General features: G+C 37.9%; 2 protein-coding genes across 3 annotated transcripts; both read right to left on the reverse strand.

Moving 5' to 3' along the window:
• Positions 1-7,181: 7,181 nt before the first annotated feature.
• On the reverse strand, positions 7,182-9,960 carry LOC132111264 (zona pellucida sperm-binding protein 3-like). Of its 2 annotated transcripts, XM_059518417.1 has the most exons (8): positions 9,415-9,960; positions 9,062-9,180; positions 8,871-8,974; positions 8,621-8,798; positions 7,769-7,886; positions 7,601-7,683; positions 7,452-7,540; positions 7,182-7,378 (listed from the first exon to the last, which is right to left on the reverse strand). In XM_059518417.1, the coding sequence occupies exons 1-8, from the start codon at positions 9,949-9,951 to the stop codon at positions 7,293-7,295; spliced, it is 1,314 nt and encodes a 437-aa protein (XP_059374400.1). In that variant the 5' UTR covers positions 9,952-9,960; the 3' UTR covers positions 7,182-7,292. The 2 variants fall into 2 exon arrangements, with proteins under 2 accessions (XP_059374400.1, XP_059374401.1); XM_059518418.1 differs by lacking the exons at positions 7,601-7,683; positions 7,769-7,886.
• Positions 9,961-13,712: 3,752 nt separating this feature from the next.
• On the reverse strand, positions 13,713-15,792 carry LOC132111270 (zona pellucida sperm-binding protein 3-like). The gene is made up of 8 exons (XM_059518426.1): positions 15,240-15,792; positions 14,898-15,016; positions 14,710-14,813; positions 14,461-14,638; positions 14,221-14,338; positions 14,060-14,142; positions 13,910-13,998; positions 13,713-13,837 (listed from the first exon to the last, which is right to left on the reverse strand). Exons 1-8 carry the CDS (start codon positions 15,774-15,776, stop codon positions 13,758-13,760), a joined length of 1,308 nt encoding a protein of 435 aa, XP_059374409.1. The 5' UTR covers positions 15,777-15,792; the 3' UTR covers positions 13,713-13,757.
• Between the last annotated feature and the right edge of the window lie 3,152 nt (positions 15,793-18,944).

Genomic DNA, 18,944 nt, shown 5'->3' on the forward strand with positions numbered 1-18,944 from the left:
TGTGCAGTATCTGTCTCCAATAACCCTCAGTTGTTTTTATTGGGGTGGTGTTAGCGCAGTGGATAAGACGCATGCCTGTGGTGTGGGAGACCCGGGTTCGAATCCACTGTGAACCGCCAGTGTGTCCCTGAGCAAGACACTTAACCCCTAGTTGCTCCAGAGGCGTGCGACCTCTGACATATATAGCAATTGTAAGTCGCTTTGGATAAAAGCGTCAGCTAAATGAATAAATGTAAATGTATTGTATTTATTTTATTTTTTTCATAATGCGAACCCATCCAAGCCCCTGCACATTATTCAAATTGAATTCTTGAATTAACATACAAATTAAATAATGTTTTGAGTTTTTCTCTTTTTTTTATTGACAGTGACTTTGTAACAAGAATCCTATTGAAGTTTCCTTCTGAAATGCCTCGTCTCACACCCAAGATAATAATCTCAACGTCAGGTGGAAACTTCTCTGCCACGCAACAGTGACTGTGAAATTAACTCGCAGCACATTAGGTAATCTGCATGAGGAGAATAGATGATGGATCTGTACCTCTGAAAATGAAGATTTGGGGCTGAGATACGACCTGGAAGTGTTTTTATAAGATTCACCCAATTAGAAAAGGGTAGGTTTACTCTCTTCAAGGTTTTAATTGTTATGGAAGGCAGTTAATCAATAACACTGCAGTGAATGCAACAATAGTAATACATTCACAGTGGTTTTCACAGCTCTCTTGTTCCACACTGAATTCTCTGTGATAATGCAGACGAGAAAGGTTTGCCTGTATTGAATTAGGTCAGAATTGAAATAGATTGGTACATAATACAGTTGGAGATTTGTAAAAAAAAAAAAAAAAAAAAAAAAAAAAATTTCCCTATTAAATCAGTAACTATTCCCGCTGCAGTTGTCGTGTTTGATCTGACGTGTTATGTATTTGTAAGTTTTTGTTTTAGGAGTCATAGACTGCGATGGTGTTGTGGGATCTCACTAATGTCAGGTGGGTAACCTCATCTCGATTGCTTTGCAGTTCCCATGGAAACAGGGCACTTCATGGTTTTCGGAGATGCTGTAAAATGAGCTTCCCTAAACTTTCAGATCCTTTGATGATGCCTGTAACAAAGATGCATTCATGCTTTCTTAATGTTAATGGCGTTTTCCATTTTTTTATACTTAAGGTTATTGGAATCTGTGGTTCCATAAATAACTTTTAAAGGGATAATTCACCCAAGAATGAAAATTCTGTCATTAATTACACGTTCTAAACCTGTTTAAAAACTTTCTAAAAACTTTTTTTTATGGTTTAAGTTAATAACCCTGAGCTTATCAAATGAAAGATGAGCTGAAATTACACACTTTATACCTTTAAAGCAAACATTTCAAGGAATCTGTTAGAAATGCCATCCATTTCCCCCAGCAGAGACCAGAGACTCGGTCAGGTCATGTAACTGCTGTTTTTACAGAGCAAAGCTCCACCAGGGCAAAAAATTGGGCTGGTGAGAGCTGAACATGAAGCTGCAAATGGACAGTGAGCGTGAAGCAGCGCGGAGCCAGTGAAATGCTTCGGCAGAAGCTGAAGTGGAACGGGACTTGTTGGACTGCATGTACAGATAACATACACACTAATAAGTCCCACTTCACTGTTTGATACTGGGGATTTGCATTAGGCTGAGAATACTGTGAAGCCTCTGTCTGTATGTGCTGAGCACCATATGGGCTTTCTAGCTTTTGGCCCGAGTGCTCTGTATGTTCAGCGGCCAAAATCTCCACATACTGCATCCCTCAGTGGCAGAGCTGATCAAATCACCGGGCGTGTTTGGTTCATGATATGAGCAGGACAGAGAAGCAGGGTGACTACTTACCTGACTGCATTTTCCAATAAAACTAGCACTGTTTACTAACATATAGATCTGCATAAGTGTTTTTAATATTATTTTGTGCACACCGGTGAGTCAAGCATCAAACACACTCAACTATATTCTCTTTGTCATATGTAAGTTATATTCATTCTAGAGAATCAGTGAGAAAAAAATATATATATTCAAAGTTTGAGGTTAAGGGTATTTTTTAATGTTTTTGAAAGATACTCACCAAGATTGCATTTATTTGTTGAAAAAAATAAACTGTATATTATCTCTGTTTTATGGAGCCCTGCACATGACACGCAGGAAAAAATAAAAGGCTAAATCGCGTGCACGATTTACTAATTCGTTCCCTCAATGTACTAAAACGTGCACATGATTACTATAGCTCGATTTACTATTGCGTTCGCTCGATTTATAAATTGTGAGCACAATTTACTAATTCATTCCCTCGATTTGCTATATCGCGCACACGATTTAGCAAATCTAGCGAACGCAATAGTTAATCGAGGGAAATGCAATAGTAATCGTGTGCACGTTTTAGTAAATTGTGGGAACGAATTATTAAATCATCATGTGCGGGGCTCCATACTGTCTAAAATATATTTTTTAATATATTTTTTATCTGAGACAGAGAAAAAAAGTTTAGCGATTTTAGTTTTTTATTTATTTATTTTGATGTCATTACATTGTTAAAGGAATAGTTCACCCAAAAAGGAAAATTATGTAATTAATATCTCACCCTCATGTCGTTCCAAACCCAAAGACCTCTGTTCATCTTTGGAAAACAGTTTAAGATATTTTAGATTTAGCCTGAGAGCTAAATCTAAATCAGTGTTCATCTTCAGTTCTCTCTTCACAGCAGTTCAGTCAGATACTGTTTGAGTAAATGAAATACTCTGGGATATTGGTTTATTTTAACTCGGAGGGAGTGTCAGCCACATTAAAAAAGTGAACAGCTTAATGACATAATTTAAATTTTTTGGTGAACTAACCCTTTAAGAGTGTAAGAAAAAAAAAAACTATTTAAAAAAATTATATTTTATTAATATGTTATGGTATATCCTCTGTAAAGGACAGCAGGACTCAATATTATATAGTTATAGTTATACCAACCTTTGTTTAAAGATGAATCTCAATTTATGAAAGATATAACAGGATGATTTGATATACCATTTTGCTTTATGCAGTATGTGTGTAAAATTGCCATAAGAGGGTTTTCCTATTATATACAATGTGTGTGAAAAAAGAAGTGTAATTATGGGAGTAATAATTGGCAAAATTTCGTAATAATTTTTAATATTTCATAGGATTATTGAAATATAATTTATTTCCCTATTAATTTGTTGTGTCTCCCAAAATACGTAATAAACATGCTTTTAGTCCTGGTGTCCTCTATAGTGGACATATGTGGAATCAATGTCCTGTTTCATAACAGAAAGTCACATAACATTTTCCTGAGATGTTGATCTTGGACAAAAAGTTAAAAAATTATTCAGATTTAAATGGTAGCTAATTATAAAATATTATCATATTTTCATAAGAGTGTTACATTCGACCGTTAAATTAATGTCAGCCATTTTTAAAGACCAAGCAGGGGGAGTGGTCATGGTGAAATGGCCAGACTTTAAACTGTGACACGAGGTCTCAGAAAAATTCACTGAAATATAAGGAGGTTAATATGTTTTTATTCCAGGATTATTTGATGAAGTACATAAGGACAGCATTTATTTGAAATAGAGATCTTTTGTAACATTATTAATGTCTTTACTGTCACTTTTGATCAATGTAATGTGTCCTTCCTGAATAACAGAAATATATTTAAAAATATATATTTTCTGTATAGCTGTTACAGACACACCAGGTTCCACCTCCATTCATTCACAGCGCACGCCCTCACCTGAGCACTTCCAGCTCAGCCTCATTAACATCCAATCACCCCTGCACTACAAATACCACACACGCACTCAGTCAGCATCCGGTCTCGTTCACAACAAGGTCTTACCTTTATGCTAACTCTAGGGACTAACTCTATCTCTACTTACCTCTCCAGAAGTTCCCTGCCATCACAGCAGTCAAGCTGTGACCAACAAAAATACACTGAAGCTGCTTAAAGAACATGAGAGTTCTGTGGCTTATTTTCCAGCAATATACTGTTAAAACTATTCACAAGATTCATGTACACTGGACAGTTTACCCCAAAACTAATATTCTGTTTAGTTTACTCACGCTTAAGTTTGTAAGCCCATGCCTTCGATATGTCCAACCCCATCTTAATGTTTCAGTAGGACATATCAACAACACATTAGTGAATACAAGTCAAAAAAATAAAGCATCAAATTATATAAAATATGACTTGATCATAATCCTATCACACTCAAAACGCTCACAAAGATGAAGGTAAAATAATCTTTAATCAGTAACACAAAAGTTAAATGCACAAGGGGAAACACACATGAAAACAGACAAGATCTGCTAAACTAAATTGAACAGACAGGAACTTAAGTACACAGACAAATTAAGTCAATTAACAAGACACACCTGAACATAATGACAAAATCAGACATGAGGGAAAACTAGGTCAAACAGAGAAATGAGGAAAGACAACTAACTAAAAGTCCATGATTGTGACAAGCCTATTTTTTGTTATAATTGACTTTGATCATTTAATTACTTATTTAATAATAATAATGGAATAAAAGTACAAAAGTAAAAAATAAAAATTAAACTATGCAAACATTACATGAATTTAGATTTTTTTTTTACATTTTTTTAGTTAACTATACATTAACCTGCTTTGTATTGAGAAGCTTGTAATTTAAATCAGTTTTCTCACCACAGAGAAAGATTAATTTAAGGTGAACTTTACATAGCTACTGGTTTTCTCCAACAGCCTCTTCATTGCTTGGGAATGAAGGATGTGACGTGCAGTTAATGTCAAGATGTTTTTTATCCTGCTGCTGACCACATCATCTCATTTAGTTTGAGAAAATAACCTGCTGTTATTTTATTTTATTTTATTTTTATAATAACGTGGCCCGTTAAAAATGCACTGTCCTAGAGGCATTTTCTGTGGGTGAGTGTTTATAATGAAACACAGTTTCACTTAGTCTCACTTCTGATGGAAGTGGAAAGGCTTTGCTCAAATCAAACATTTATGTAATGATAATCAAGATTAAAGCCCAGTTCAGATAAAAGGAAAGTAATAGGTGTTCAATTTGACAGGATATTTTTTTTATCCTCTTTTCAGTTTTTTTTTTCTGACTTTGCTGAAGTTCATTCATGTTGTCAGACTTTTGGCTCCCCATCAAGCCTGAAAACCATTTCAGCTTCAAATGCCCAGTCCAGTTTGGCTCTCAGTGCTTCATGATCAGTGTAAATTGACTCAGAGTTTCAAAGTGAGTGCTCTGTGCATGCTCAAGAATTGAGGATGCTTTCTTTTTTTAGGAGGATTAAAATCTGTCATGCAAACTGGGGTAAAAGAAACAACTAGCCTATATTGTGCAGTGTTAGGGGATCTTTTGAGTCACAAATTTTATGAAGGTGATATATTTGAAACTAGATAAAAAAAAAAAAACATTGTTAGTCTGATCCTGATAGCACACATACATCACTGAGACGTCTATTTGATGTCTGCAAGACGTATTTTTTAGTGTCTGCTTATCTGCAATATGTCCATAGGATGTGTCCTTTCAGATGTAAAATATACTTTTAGAAGATGTTTATGAAACTGACATCTTATATCTATCAGATTTCTTAACAGACATCATGCAGACATACCTCTGATTCACTCAAATTTTGTAAAAATTGGTCAAGCACAGTTGTCTAAAAAAAATTTCATATTAAATTCTTTTATTTTTTTAGTTCAACATTTATGAATTAAGTGGTTTCCTGTATTGTTTCTTTTTTTAAGACTCTGACTTTAAACTTTTGTATTTGTTTTGTCATTATTGTGTGTGTGTGTGTGTGTGTGTGTGTGTGTGTGTAGTGATTAAGTTTTTAATTTGATGTGAATGTAATCAATTACAAGGCGGGCTATTTACAGTTAGTGTAAATAGACACTCCATTACAGAAACCGCCTGGACCTCACTAATTTTCAAAACCTGGCTACACCAATGTTTAGAACAATAAAATGCGTTGATTTGCAGAATAACTTTAACCCTATATAGAAACATAAAAAGGTACATGTAGTCACTTTTTATTTTAAACAATTGTCAAAACTTGTTTAATACTAAAACAACAAAAAATAAAAAAGACCTTGTCTCCTAGACGGACACCCGGACAAGACTACAGGAAACGAAGATTCTTCTGCACAATCTGACTTTGAACTGAACTGCTGGTTTTGTCTGGTCAGAGGAGAACCGGTCCCCCAGCCGGCATTCTCCCAAGGTTTATTCTCCATTCTGTCACTGATGGAGTTATGGATCACCACCTCTGGCTTGCTTAGTTGGGGACACTTCATTTACAGAGATATCGCTGACTGGATTGCACAGATACGATTTAAACTGAACAGGATGACATCACTGAATTCAATGAAGAACTGCCTTTTTGCTTTGACATGGTTTTCCGATTTAATGCAGTTCAGTTGCTTTGTTACAACCTGTATTGTGAAAAGGGCTATATAAATGTGACTTGACTTTCTGCAGATAAGGAATTAAAGTCAGTACAAATAATTTCAATTGCACCTTACAAATATATACTTTTACATAAATTGCACTGCTTTTTTCTTTTGATTTCCATAGTGAAAAATGACTTTGACATTTCTGTGCAACCCTCATGGAAAGATTTGGCTCCACAAATATGGTCTACTTTCAATAAATTGCGACAACCACAATGAAGCATCTATATATAAAAAAAAAAAAAAAAAAAAAAAGCCTTTGTACTGGATGCTGCATGAATGGTTCAAGCAATGACTTACAAGTGAAAACTTGCTGATAATGTGCTCAAAGACAAAGGGTGCTTACAGAATGGAAGTTGATGGTACCATTGCGGAGCAGGTGACAGATTTGTAATGTGTGGACTGTCAAGGCACATTGGGTAACACTTAATTGTGATGCAAGGCGAAGTAAAACGGTTCACTTTAATTTAACCAATTTGGAAAGTAAAGGTTTAGTTCACAGCATAAGGTGCATACAAAATATCTGCAGTGTTTCAGGGAAATGGGTGTTCAAGTGGAAAGCTTTGGGTGGACACGCCAATTGGCAGAAGAATTTATAGCATCATGGGCAACGGATTACACTTATTTAAACTAAGCTTCACGTCAAAAAGGTTTCTTTAAAGAAAGAAAACGTGCCCACAAAGGGAACTTCTCTAGAAAGAGAAGAGACAGTAGGACAACCAACTACCCCACATTTACAGCACAAATCCAAATTGGTTCAGCTACACAAGAGCAGAAACAAGAATAAGGTCTTCCATTTATTGAAAGCCAGCAATAAGTTTCCCCCCTATTTATTGTAGGGTGAGGCTAAAGTCTTCTGTCGCCCTTGAACCATTACAGGACCGAGTGAGGCCTTGGCTTCCCACTGAATACCTGGAGAAAGGCAAATACTCAAGTTAAGCAGAGCACGTGAAGTGTCTAAAGCGATCTTAAACCAGCTACCTACCCCCAATAGGAACATCACTTCCCCCATCAGGACCACATGTTGAGTCACAGCAAGCGCAAACCTGGTGGTTCCCATCAGCAGCAAGCCACCTGCAACAAGGAAAATCAGACACGGCAGCTTCATAGTTTTCTTAAGCAGCATGAACATACCCATTGGAAAAGGAACAGGATTTGTGGAGAGCATCACTGGGTGCAGAAGCAAGAGTGGCCTTCACCGTACACGTTATGTAGATCTGCAAGAGACAGAAACCAGATCAAGGGTTCACAAAACCAGAACAGATGGGAAGAGGACTCCGATTCAGTCAATATAGTACGTACAGAAGGACTGGATCCTCCCTGGAACATGAAAGCCTCCAGCTGGAACCAGATCTTGTCTTCCTTGGTTCGAGTCAAGAAGTGGGAGCTGGAAGCAGTAGCCTTGGCATCCACAAGGCACCTGATAAAGAGTGGGTGACAATTCAGTGCATCAAGTAACTAGACCTTAGCCTAATTCCCAGGGACAAAGTGGGTAGAGAGCAGCTCAAGAACACCAGCTTCATGCATCAAGTGCCATGACCCATGCTGCATCCCAATGAGGCTACTTCCTAAGCTTTGGGACAAACGCTCACGTCACAAAATGGAGTCTTTAACACACTGCTGTTGCATAGTTACATGCACCCAGTCACTGTAAACTGGGCTGTCACCATAGTTAACATCCTCCACATTATAAAGTCTAACTTCCTTACTGGAGAAAAATACCACATTGATCTGCCAGCCGCAGTCTTCATGTGATGAACTCTGCTAGCTTTTGCCTGCATCTAAGACTTTATGCCCAAACTGAGGTTTACAACCGGTTGCCCACGTCATTGATGGCTTTAACACCGTAGGCGTTCGTAGATCAAACCAATTCCTATCCAGAACAGATGACTGTGGGCAACATTAGCCATTAGAGTGCACACTTCAACAACCTAAAATAGAACGGCCAGGGACTTCTGCCATGCGCTTAATTTTAAGCTGACATACCATTTAGTATGACAAGATGAACATTGGGACACTCATTCTCAATGATGCCAAGAGCACTTAGCTAGAAGAGCTAAACCTGTAGTCACTTGACTAAACCTAATGCTCAGGAACCAAGTGCTCACTGAACAAACGTCATCAGTTCTAGAGAGTCAAGTGGCAGGACTTTACCCATGATTCTCAATGAAGGAATATCTCGGAACAGAAGTCACATCAGGTACTTGGGTGGCCACACAGCGGTCCACAAACACACGCAGTGGGACGTGGTTATACACCTTCACAGATGCCTCAATATTAATGATGTCACCCAAGTAGTACACATTTGAAGGCCTCTGATTGGACCAGTCATCTGCAAGAGGAAAGAACGGTTTAGGCACAGCCTCATTTCACCAGGCTTAAGATCTAAAGAAACTACACAAACCCATCATGAGGTTCATGGAGAACACCAAGACGTCCTCGCCAACCTCCGTTGAAGCATAAGGAACCCAAGTTGGCCTCAAAGCATTACTGCTTACATTATGGAGCCTGTAGTTCAAGGAGATACCAAATAAACAGTCTTCCAGTTACAACACCACAAGAAACACTGCTTAAGACATCCAGTCAGTCACTTACCTTTGATAGTGGCATTGAACGCCAACAATTGCATCCTCAGCACGGATAATTGGCGTGCCAGCAAATGCCACAGAAGTGTAGTTAAGAGCAAAGATGTAGACAAGCTCATCCGCAGTCATCTGTAAGAGATGGAAGTGGTTACCAAGTGGGTTCTGTTCAACTACACTTAAGGCTCAAAAGTGGTTTTTAGTAGCCATGCCATAGAACTACTTTCAGTTCCCCAAAGCAGCTTTCAGTTACCAGATTTCAGAAACTGAAAGGTTCTGCTGAGGTTTAACGTTCAACTAACAATTGACACCAATGAAGAACCTTTGTTTTTATTGGTTAGTTCAGTCAGACGTAACTGTTCTTACCATCAGCACACTATTGCAGTCCTGTAGTTCATATTCAAAGATGAGAACCCCAGAGGCATAGTCCTCACCAACAACAGGACAGCCTCCCATAGTCAAACCAGATGGCTGGATCAGCTGACCATTGCTGAACATATCCTTCTTCACCTCCACATGAACCCGGCTCTCACTGCATTGCACAGCCACACTACTGGGAGTCACAGGTTGCCTCAACTGGAAGTTCACCGCCAACTCTCTTTGCACCTCTGGAACGACAGGAAACTTCCAGTCCAAAGGCTTGACTGGACCCTGCAACAGCTGCTTCTCCTGAAGACCAAGAGGGTCTTGCGCAAATTGTCTGGAGTCAAGACTCGGAAACTGAGAAGCCTTTTGGAAAGGACTCAAGAGCCCTTGAGAAGAAAAAGCAGGACCTCTGGAAGCTGGAGCTGATTGTGGCTTCGTGATGCTCAGACTTTGACGGTGTTTCAAACTTCCCCATGCACTCTTCAGGTCAAAAGCCACAATCACAACCAACAGTAACACACCTTGCAAGAAGCCCATTCTAACAAACTTTGGCACAATGCTCAAGTGCACATCAGTATTGGCTTTGCTATTTAGTAGAGCTTTGAATTAAGGTGGCTCCTCCCCTTTCAGCTTAATTGATTAACCTTGAATCTCCTCTGGGCTTGTAGAGTTTATTAATCCCCAATTGAGAAAAGTCAAGAACATCACTAACCAATATAAAGCTACATGTGAATCTGAGATTTTAATCTTCATTTGCTCACTATTTTATAAGAAACATAACATTTTGTCCATTGTAGATGATGGCGTCTAAAGAATTCATAAATTATTCAATAATAATCATAAATATTGATTAATAATTTTTGGTTTAGTTTTTAGTGTAGTCACTATGTGTAATGGTAACATCATGTATACCTAAATACTCATATAAATGATTAGAAAGGAAAACATTAGTAAATTGGCAAAATGGGGGGGACTAAGCAGCCCGGAAGTCACCTGTAATTGTTCAGGTACAACAAGTGGGATTAAACATTATTATCCTTTTTTTACACCTCCTTGTGAATTTTTACTTCAGTTCATGTCAATCCTTATAATGTCTGGAGGTTTCATAGTGAAAGATATTCATCAGTATATGGCCAACATTTTTTTTTTTTAGAAAGATTATGGAACTATACATATTTTAGATGTATTAAGTCTCCACATCTAACAGTGAGTGAAACTTTTTAGATGTTCTGAGACAACACTGTGATTCTCTTAAAATCCATCCATCTTCATGATTATTCCAGAAATACATTTTGATGCATCTACAAACCCATCACTTGTAACATGACACTCTTGTGGCTGCTGGGATACATTGGAGTTGTAAGTGAAATGAATAAATTATTTACCTAACAAATTATACATTTAGAACAATAAAATGGGTTGATTTGCAGAATCAATTTAATTGTTAACACTTTAAAGAAACATAAACTATAATGCTAAAATAACATTTTCTATGTAAGTTTGTCAGTGCTGTCATATCTGTACAATATCTGTACAATTTAGAACGTTTATTTTCTGAATGAAAAATATAGTTGTTTACAATGGGATACAATTTAGCTCTTCTGACAGCTGTAAATCACTCATGATGATGGTGAAAAAACGGCGGAGGCTGAGATCTCGCTCTACACAACCAAAACAGATGAGAATCCATCCGGGGTGAACAGCAGTTTTACTAGCTTCAAATGTAATGTGGTTAAAAAAGTTACTAACATTTAAAATCAGCAATATAAACAGTATATGCTTATTAATATACATGTATTCCAAAACGCAGCTTTGAGAAGGGCCTTTACAGTCCAGTTTTCTGCTCAGTTGATGACCGCAAGGTACTGCAGAGGGTGGTGAAAGCCACCCAAGGCATCATAAGGACACCACTTCCTGTTATTGAGGACATCCAGAGAAAATGTCTTCTACGTCGAGCTCGAAGCATTTTTAAAGACTCCTCTCACCCTGACCATAGACCGTTTAACCTCCTGCCCTCTGGGAGGCGCTTCAGGAGCCTCCGGGCAAGGACCAGCGGTCTCAGGAACAGCTTTTTCCCTTGAGCGGTCTCCTTACTGAGTTCTGCCCACTGATTTACAACAACAACAAAAAATGTTACACTCATTATTAATGCACTACTGTCTGTTTTTTCATACAGAACAATCCATTTGCACACTGGAACGTTTTTCCATGCACATTTTTTTAAATGTCCATTGCACTAGTGTAAGTGTTTTTAGTTCTGCTTATAGTGTACATTCACTTATCACACAATCCAGCTGTCCAGTATGTTCATAGTACACCTATTTGTCTATCATGCTAATAGTATTTAAAAAAAATAATAATCTGACAGGAATTTTCAGAAAAATTAATACAAGATGTAGTCAACCAGACGATTAACATTATTAACAGCAATTATTATATGATACAATCACACTTGTAGCAATATTTGGTAGTTCTGTATGTTGTTTCAGGGTTAGCATCATCTGAGGTCTTCTGAGGGGTTGGCATCAGCTCCTCTCAGGTGTTCTGGATCCAGACTGGAGCTTGTGTAAATCCTAGTTACACAAAACAAATAGAGACATAATTTAGCGTTGGAGTCGATTAACGCGTATAAGCGTTATGAGGCATTTTATCCTGATAACCCCGAAAATAACTTTTAGTTTAGAAAATTACACTTTCAGTTTTGATCGTGCAGATAAGATCAATACATCAATTGAATCTGTAAAGGGTTTACCTTTTTTTAGTATACAGACATAATAACAAAACTTTGTGCACTTATAAAATAAAGATAACAAACAAGGTGTGCTGTCTGTAGCCTTGGTCTGCTCTGATCTTCATTTACAAACGCGTCATTAAAATGAACTGTAACTCAGTGAATACTCAACACAGAGACACGAGAGATATATCTACAGAAAGCTTGACATGTCTACTTTTAAACTAAACAAACGTGCTACCGAAAACAAATATTCTGTGATAAAGTAATCCCAGGGCCGGACAGTAACGGAGTACATTTACTTGAGTACAGTACTTAAGTACAATTTTAAGGGATCTGTACCTTTCTTGAGTATCATTTTTGGGGAGTACTCATGACTTTACTCAAGTACATTTGAGAGGCAAATATTGTACTCTTTACTCCGCTACATTTCTATCCATAACCGTAAGTACCCGTTACTTCTTCAGCCCCGTCCACACGGAGACGAAGTTTACCCCAATCCGATCTTTTTTTTCCTTGTCTCAAGAAATATCCGCGTCCACACGAAACCACAAAACGAAGTAGTATACATGCCAGACCAGCATGTGGTGCTGTAATTCTGCCACAGAGATACACTTAAAATGGAGAAGACATGGACTATGCTCATAAACCTTGTGCATGGTACTAAAACGAACATGGAACAATACATTAATCTGAGTTAATAAAAAGATAATCATTCAGTGTTTGTTCATGTTTTTGTTGCGGTTATGTGACATAGCAGTGTCTGATTAGGGGCGAGACGTGGGCTGATGACATCATCGTTTCAGAAGATATACGGATTCGCCGTCCAAACGAAAATGCAAAACGGCAATAGTCCAGTCTACAGGTCATAAATGCATGAACTAGCAAATCCACATCAGAAACAACAGGTTTCATAGCTTGGCAATGTGTCCAAGATGGAAGAAAGTGATTTTTGTAACTTGGGAAATATGGTTTTCAAAGGACAAGTTGCGATCTAATATACCACCCATATTTATGACTGTAAAGTAACAGTACATCGGTCTGTTGCAAACTATAGACTTTTAGATGCAGTCTACAGTTTTGTTCCAATAAGTAATATCGGTCTTGTACGAATTTATAAGGGGAAAGTTATTGGTCATCCAGTCTCTTACAGTAACACGGTTTGTTGGCTTAGCTAATTTAGAAATCTCACCTGGTCTGCTTGAGATATGGTTGAGTTTCAGCAGTATAACTGTGGAAACTAATCCCATATTTTCTAATAATATTACCAAAGGTGCAACATGTATATTGAAAATAGAAGAGGATCCTAGTGGCATGCCATATTTTACTGGTGATAAATGAGATGACAACCCATTTAAAAAAAAAAAAAAAAAAAAAAAAAAAGCAGGTAGGATCTAAACCATCTAAGAGCCTGCCCTTGAATACCTGTATAGTTTTGTAATCGGAGCATGTCATGATCTATGGTGTCAAATGCAGCACTAAGATAAATTAAAACTAGCAATGAGAGGAGTTGAATCTAATCCTTACAGAACAAATCCAAATGGTTTAAACTACACAAGAGCAGAAACAAGACTTCCCATTTATTGAAAGTCAGCAATAGGGTTTTCCCCATTTATTGAAGTCCAGCTAAAGTCTTCTGTCGCCCTTGAACCATTACAGGACCGAGTGAGGCCTTGCCTTCCCACTGAATACCTAGGAAAGGCAAATAACCAAGTAAAGTGGAGCATGTGAAGTGTCAGAAGCAATCTTAAAGCAGCTACCTACCCCCAATAGGAGCATCACTTCCCACATCAGGACCACATGTTGAGTCACAACAAGCGCAAACCTGGTGGTTCCCATCAGCAGCAAGCCACCTGCAACAAGGAAAAATCAGACACGGCAGCTTCATAGTGTTCTTAAGCAGCATGAACATACCCATTGGAAAAGGAACAGGATTTGTGGAGAGCATCACTGGGTGCAGAAGCAAGAGTGGCCTTCACGGTACAGGTTATGTAGATCTGCAAGAGACACCAGGAAGGGTTCACAAACCAGAGCAGATGGGAAGAGGACTCAGATTCAGTCAATATAGTACGTACAGAAGGACTGGATCCGCCCTGGAACATGAAAGCCTCCAGCTGGAACCAGATCTTGTCTTCCTGGGTTCGAGGCAAGAAGTGGGAGCTGGAAGCCGTAGCCTTGGCATCCACAAGGCACCTGATAAAGAGTGGGTGACAATTCGGTGAATCGAGTCACCAGACCTTACCCCAATTCTCAGTGACAAAGTGCTCCCTGAAAAAACGTAATCCATTCTAGAGAATCAAGTGGCAGGACTTTACCCATGATTCTCAATGAAGGAATATCTCGGAACAGAAGTCACATCAGGTACTTGGGTGGCCACACAGCTGTCCACAAACACACGCAGGGGGACGTGGTTATACACCTTCACAGATGCCTCAATATTAATGATGTCACCCAAGTAGTACACATTTGAAGGCCTCTGATTGGACCAGTCATCTGCAAGAGAAAAGAACGGTTTAGGCACAGCCTCAATTACAAGGCTTAAGATCTAAAGAAACTACACAAACCCATCATGAGGTTCATGGAGAACACCAAGACGTCCTCGCCAACCTCCGTTGAAGCATAAGGAACCCAAGTTGGCCTCAAAGCGTTACTGCTTACATTATGGAGCCTGTAGTTCAGGGAGATACCAAAACAAACGGTCATCCAGTTGAACCACCACAAGAAACACTGCTTAAGACATCCAGTCACTTACCTTTGATAGTGGCATTGAACGCCAACAATTGCATCCTCAGCACGGATAATTGGCGTGCCAGCAAATGCCACAGAAGTGTAGTTAAGAGCAAAGATGTAGACAAGCTCATCCTCAGTCATCTGTAAGAGATGGAAGTGTTACCAAGTGGGTTCGGTTCAACTACACTGAAGGCTCAAAAGTGGTTTTTAGCCATAGAAATACTTTCAGCTCCCCAAAGCATCTTTCAGTTACCGGATTTCAGAAACTGAAAGGTTCTGTGGAGGTTTAACGTTCAACTAACGATTGACACCAATGAAGAACCGGTTTTTATTGGTTAGTTCAGTCAGACATAACAGTTCTTACCATCAGCACACTATTGCAGTCCTGTAGTTCATATTCAAAGATGAGCACCCCAGAGGCAGAGTCCTCACCAACAACAGGACAGCCTCCCATAGACAAACCAGATGGCTGGATCAGCTGACCATTGCTGAACATATCCTTCTTCACCTCCACATGAACCCGGCTCTCACTGCATTGCACAGCCACACTACTGGGAGTCACAGGTTGCCTCAACTGGAAGTTCACCGCCAACTCTCTTTGCACCTCTGGAACGACAGGAAACTTCCAGTCCAAAGGCTTGACTGGACCCTGCAACAGCTGCTTCTCCTGAAGACCAAGAGGGTCTCGTGCAAATTGTCTGGAGTCAAGACTCGGAAACTGAGAAGCCTTTTGGAAAGGATTCAAGAACCCTTGAGAAGAAAAAAAAGGACCTCTGGAAGCTGGAGCTGATTGCGGCTTTGTGCTGCTTGGACTTCGACGGTGTTTCAAACTTCCCCATGCACTCTTCAGGTCAAAAGCCACAATCACCACCAACACTAACACACCTTGCAAGAAGCCCATTCTAACAAACTTTGGCACAATGCTCAAGTGCACATCAGTATTGGCTTTGCTATTTAGTAGAGCTTTGAATTAAGGTGGCTCCTCCCCTTTCAGCTTAATTGATTAACTTTGATTCTCCTCTGGGCTTGTAGAGTTTATTCATCCCCAACTGAGAAAAGTCAAGAACGTCACTAACCAGTAGAAAGCTACATGTGGATCTGAGATTTTAATCTTCATTTGCTCACTATTTTATAAGAAACACAAAATTTTGTCATTCATAGATTAATAATTTTTGGTTTAGTTTTTAGTGTAGTCACTATGTGTACTGGTAACATCATGTATACCTAAATACTCATATAAATGAAGTACAACAAGTGGGATTAAATATTATTATCCTTTTTTACTCTTCATTTTGAATTTTTACTTCAATGCATGTCAATCCCTGTAATGTCTGCAGGTTTCATAGTGAGAGATATTCATCAGTATATTGACAACATTTTATTGAAATATTTTAGATGTATTAAGTATCCACATCTAGCAGTGACTGAATCTTTTTAGATGTTCTGAGACAACACTGTAATTCTCTTCAAATCCATCTTTAAGATTATTCTAACAATATATTTTGATGCATCTACAAAACCATCACATGAAACATGACACTCTCTTTTGGCTGCTGGGATACATTGGATATTGTAAATAAATTATTTACTTAACAATTATACAATTCGATATTTTGATTTATTTATTGCCTGAATGGGGCATTTTGCATTAAGTGATCAATAGTGATGGGAGAAACAAAGCTTTTCGTAACTTTGAACCAATTGTGTCTCAAAGTGATTCACTGATTCAAATCACACGAAACATCATATTATACATGCCGGTCAAAATGGTCAAATAAAACCTATTTTACAAATCAACTCCTAATGTTTATGTCATTAAAATGTTTACAAATTTGATACAAGTTCAGATAAAAACCACATAGAAAGGTTTGCAGAGATCGACTCAGAGTGGCAAATCATTGAAAGTAACCAGAAATTGAAATGCATTGAATTTAAGTTTTCCCAATTCATTTTAACAGTGTATGCTCACGCCTGTGCAATATATGATACAGCTACTTTTTCATGAGTGTGTCTGTATTCGCTTGACTGTGTCGTATTAGGAGATACACAAGATTTTAAAAAGCATTTTTGGAACAACATGAATGTGCTTTCTTTCTTTTTCCAGAAGGGGAATACTGCTTTAAAAAAAAAAAAAAAAAAAAAGCGAGATCAAACCAGACACTGAAAGAACACTTTTCAGTTTGAAGTGGAGTATTCAAAGACTTCACCTGAGAACCTCAGCCTTCAACTAACAGGCTAGTGATATTTTATTTTTTTCCTGAGTATAAATACATATAAATCAGGTCCAAGCGGAGTTTGACTCCAGAAACAATTAAGGCAGCAGTAAGTACTGTATATGGAAATGCAGCACACAAAGAGCTGTGATTAAACCTGAGGAGCCAAGGGAAAAACAGTAAAATATTATTACCATTTAAAATAGCAAATTTTCCATGTGAATATCTGTTAAAATGTAATTTGTTTCTGTGATCAAAGCTGTATTTTCAGCATTATTACTCCAGTCTTCAGTGTCACATGATCTTCACAAATCTTTCTAATATGCTGATTTGCTGCTCAAGAAACATTTCTGATTATTATCAATGTTATAAACATTTATGCTGCACAATATTTTTGTGGAAAACTTGATTCGTTTTATTTTTCAGGATTCTCTGATGAATAGAAAGTTCAAAAGAACAGCATTTATGTAGAATATAAATATTTTGTAACAAGCCTCTTTCTAGATAAATTGAATGTGTTCTTGCCGAATAAAAGTATCAAAGTAAAAACAAAAATGGTACTCTTAAAAGTCTATGCTTTATATCTATAGGATTTACTTTGAAAGGATTTTCATTCAGAAACTGATATTAAATTGGAAAAATAATTATAGAGAAACAGCAAGTAACACATTGATTTAAATCTGAAATAGTATTTTCTTTTAAAATTTTTAAACTTAGTAGTTTCTTCTGCATTAATTTAAATGTAAAATCCTGATGTTTTCAAGATACAATTAAGTGTGTAATTTATTAGAAAATAGTTTCTAAATCAAATTTCTTTAGTGTACAGCACCCTTTCCCCATGTAAAATTTAAATTTTTATGTTTTTAAATTATCTTAAATTAATTCAACCACTCATGTTCATACAGTATTATATAAGTGTTTATGTATGCACATATGAGAAGCCTATATTTAAGCCTTTAAACTGTGCTGTCAAACTGAGGATGAAGAATATTTGCATCTAAAAGCTGTAGCTCACATGCACTCGCTCAGGTACATTTCCAGAATCCTGATGAATGAATGACCTGAAAATGAAGATGTATTGTAAATGCAGTCTCTCTCTTGCTGATGTTGTTGCATGCGCCGTCACTCATGCAGATCAGCAGTGACCCATGCTGGAGAGATGGTTGAGCTTGAGCACATAGCTTTATTAGATTGCTCAGCACAGGGAAAGTGAAATGTGGGCTAATTGTAAAATAACAAGACTAATCTCCACTTTATATAGGCCACAGCGGGGGGCATGGTTTGATCTCACAGCTACCTGACTTCACTGACAATAGCAGGAGCAGTCGAGCGTCCCCGGAGGCTTTGGTTCTTTTTTTTTTTTGGTCCTTCACTGACAAGCTGCTCAAATTTTCTCACCTTCAGGCCACCCCAGGTGTAGATGAATTTGTTTCTACATCAGATTTGGAGAAATGTAGCATTGCATCAGTGTCTCATCAGTGGATGCTCTGCAGTGAATGGGTGCCGTCAGAATGAGAGTCCGAACAGCTGATAAAAACATCACAATAATACACAGCACTCCAGTCCAGCAGTTAACATCTGAAGAAGACAAAAGCTTTATATTTATAAGAAACAAATTCATCATTAAGCCATTTTTAACTTCTAACCATTGCTTCTTGCTAAAGTCTTCAATCCATAATAACACTTCCTCCAGTGAAAAAGTGGTCTGGTCTGAATCAGGAGAGAAATCTGCACAGATCAAAGACCATTTAAATAGTCCAAAACAGCTCTAAACAAATATATAAGTGGATTTTGATGCGAGAGATAGATTATTTCACTGGAGGAAGTGAATTATGGACTAGAGGTTTAGCAAAAAG

This window comes from Carassius carassius, chromosome 31 (genome assembly GCF_963082965.1).
Source record: "Carassius carassius chromosome 31, fCarCar2.1, whole genome shotgun sequence".
NCBI lineage: Eukaryota > Metazoa > Chordata > Actinopteri > Cypriniformes > Cyprinidae > Carassius > Carassius carassius.

Excerpts from the sequence above, each read along its gene's own strand:
- LOC132111264 (XM_059518417.1), bottom strand. The coding sequence starts at position 9,951 with ATGGGCTTCTTGCAAGGTGTGTTACTGTTGGTTGTGATTGTGGCTTTT. Across the intron at positions 7,887-8,620 it reads TCCTTCATTGAGAATCATGG|GTGCCTTGTGGATGCCAAGG; the intron begins GTAAAGTCCTGC and ends ACTCTTTATCAG. Across the intron at positions 7,684-7,768 it reads AGGGAGGATCCAGTCCTTCT|ATCTACATAACGTGTACGGT; the intron begins GTACGTACTATA and ends TGTCTCTTGCAG.
- LOC132111270 (XM_059518426.1), bottom strand. The coding sequence starts at position 15,776 with ATGGGCTTCTTGCAAGGTGTGTTAGTGTTGGTGGTGATTGTGGCTTTT. Across the intron at positions 14,143-14,220 it reads AGGGCGGATCCAGTCCTTCT|ATCTACATAACCTGTACCGT; the intron begins GTACGTACTATA and ends TGTCTCTTGCAG. Across the intron at positions 13,999-14,059 it reads TCCTGTTCCTTTTCCAATGG|GTGGCTTGCTGCTGATGGGA; the intron begins GTATGTTCATGC and ends TCCTTGTTGCAG.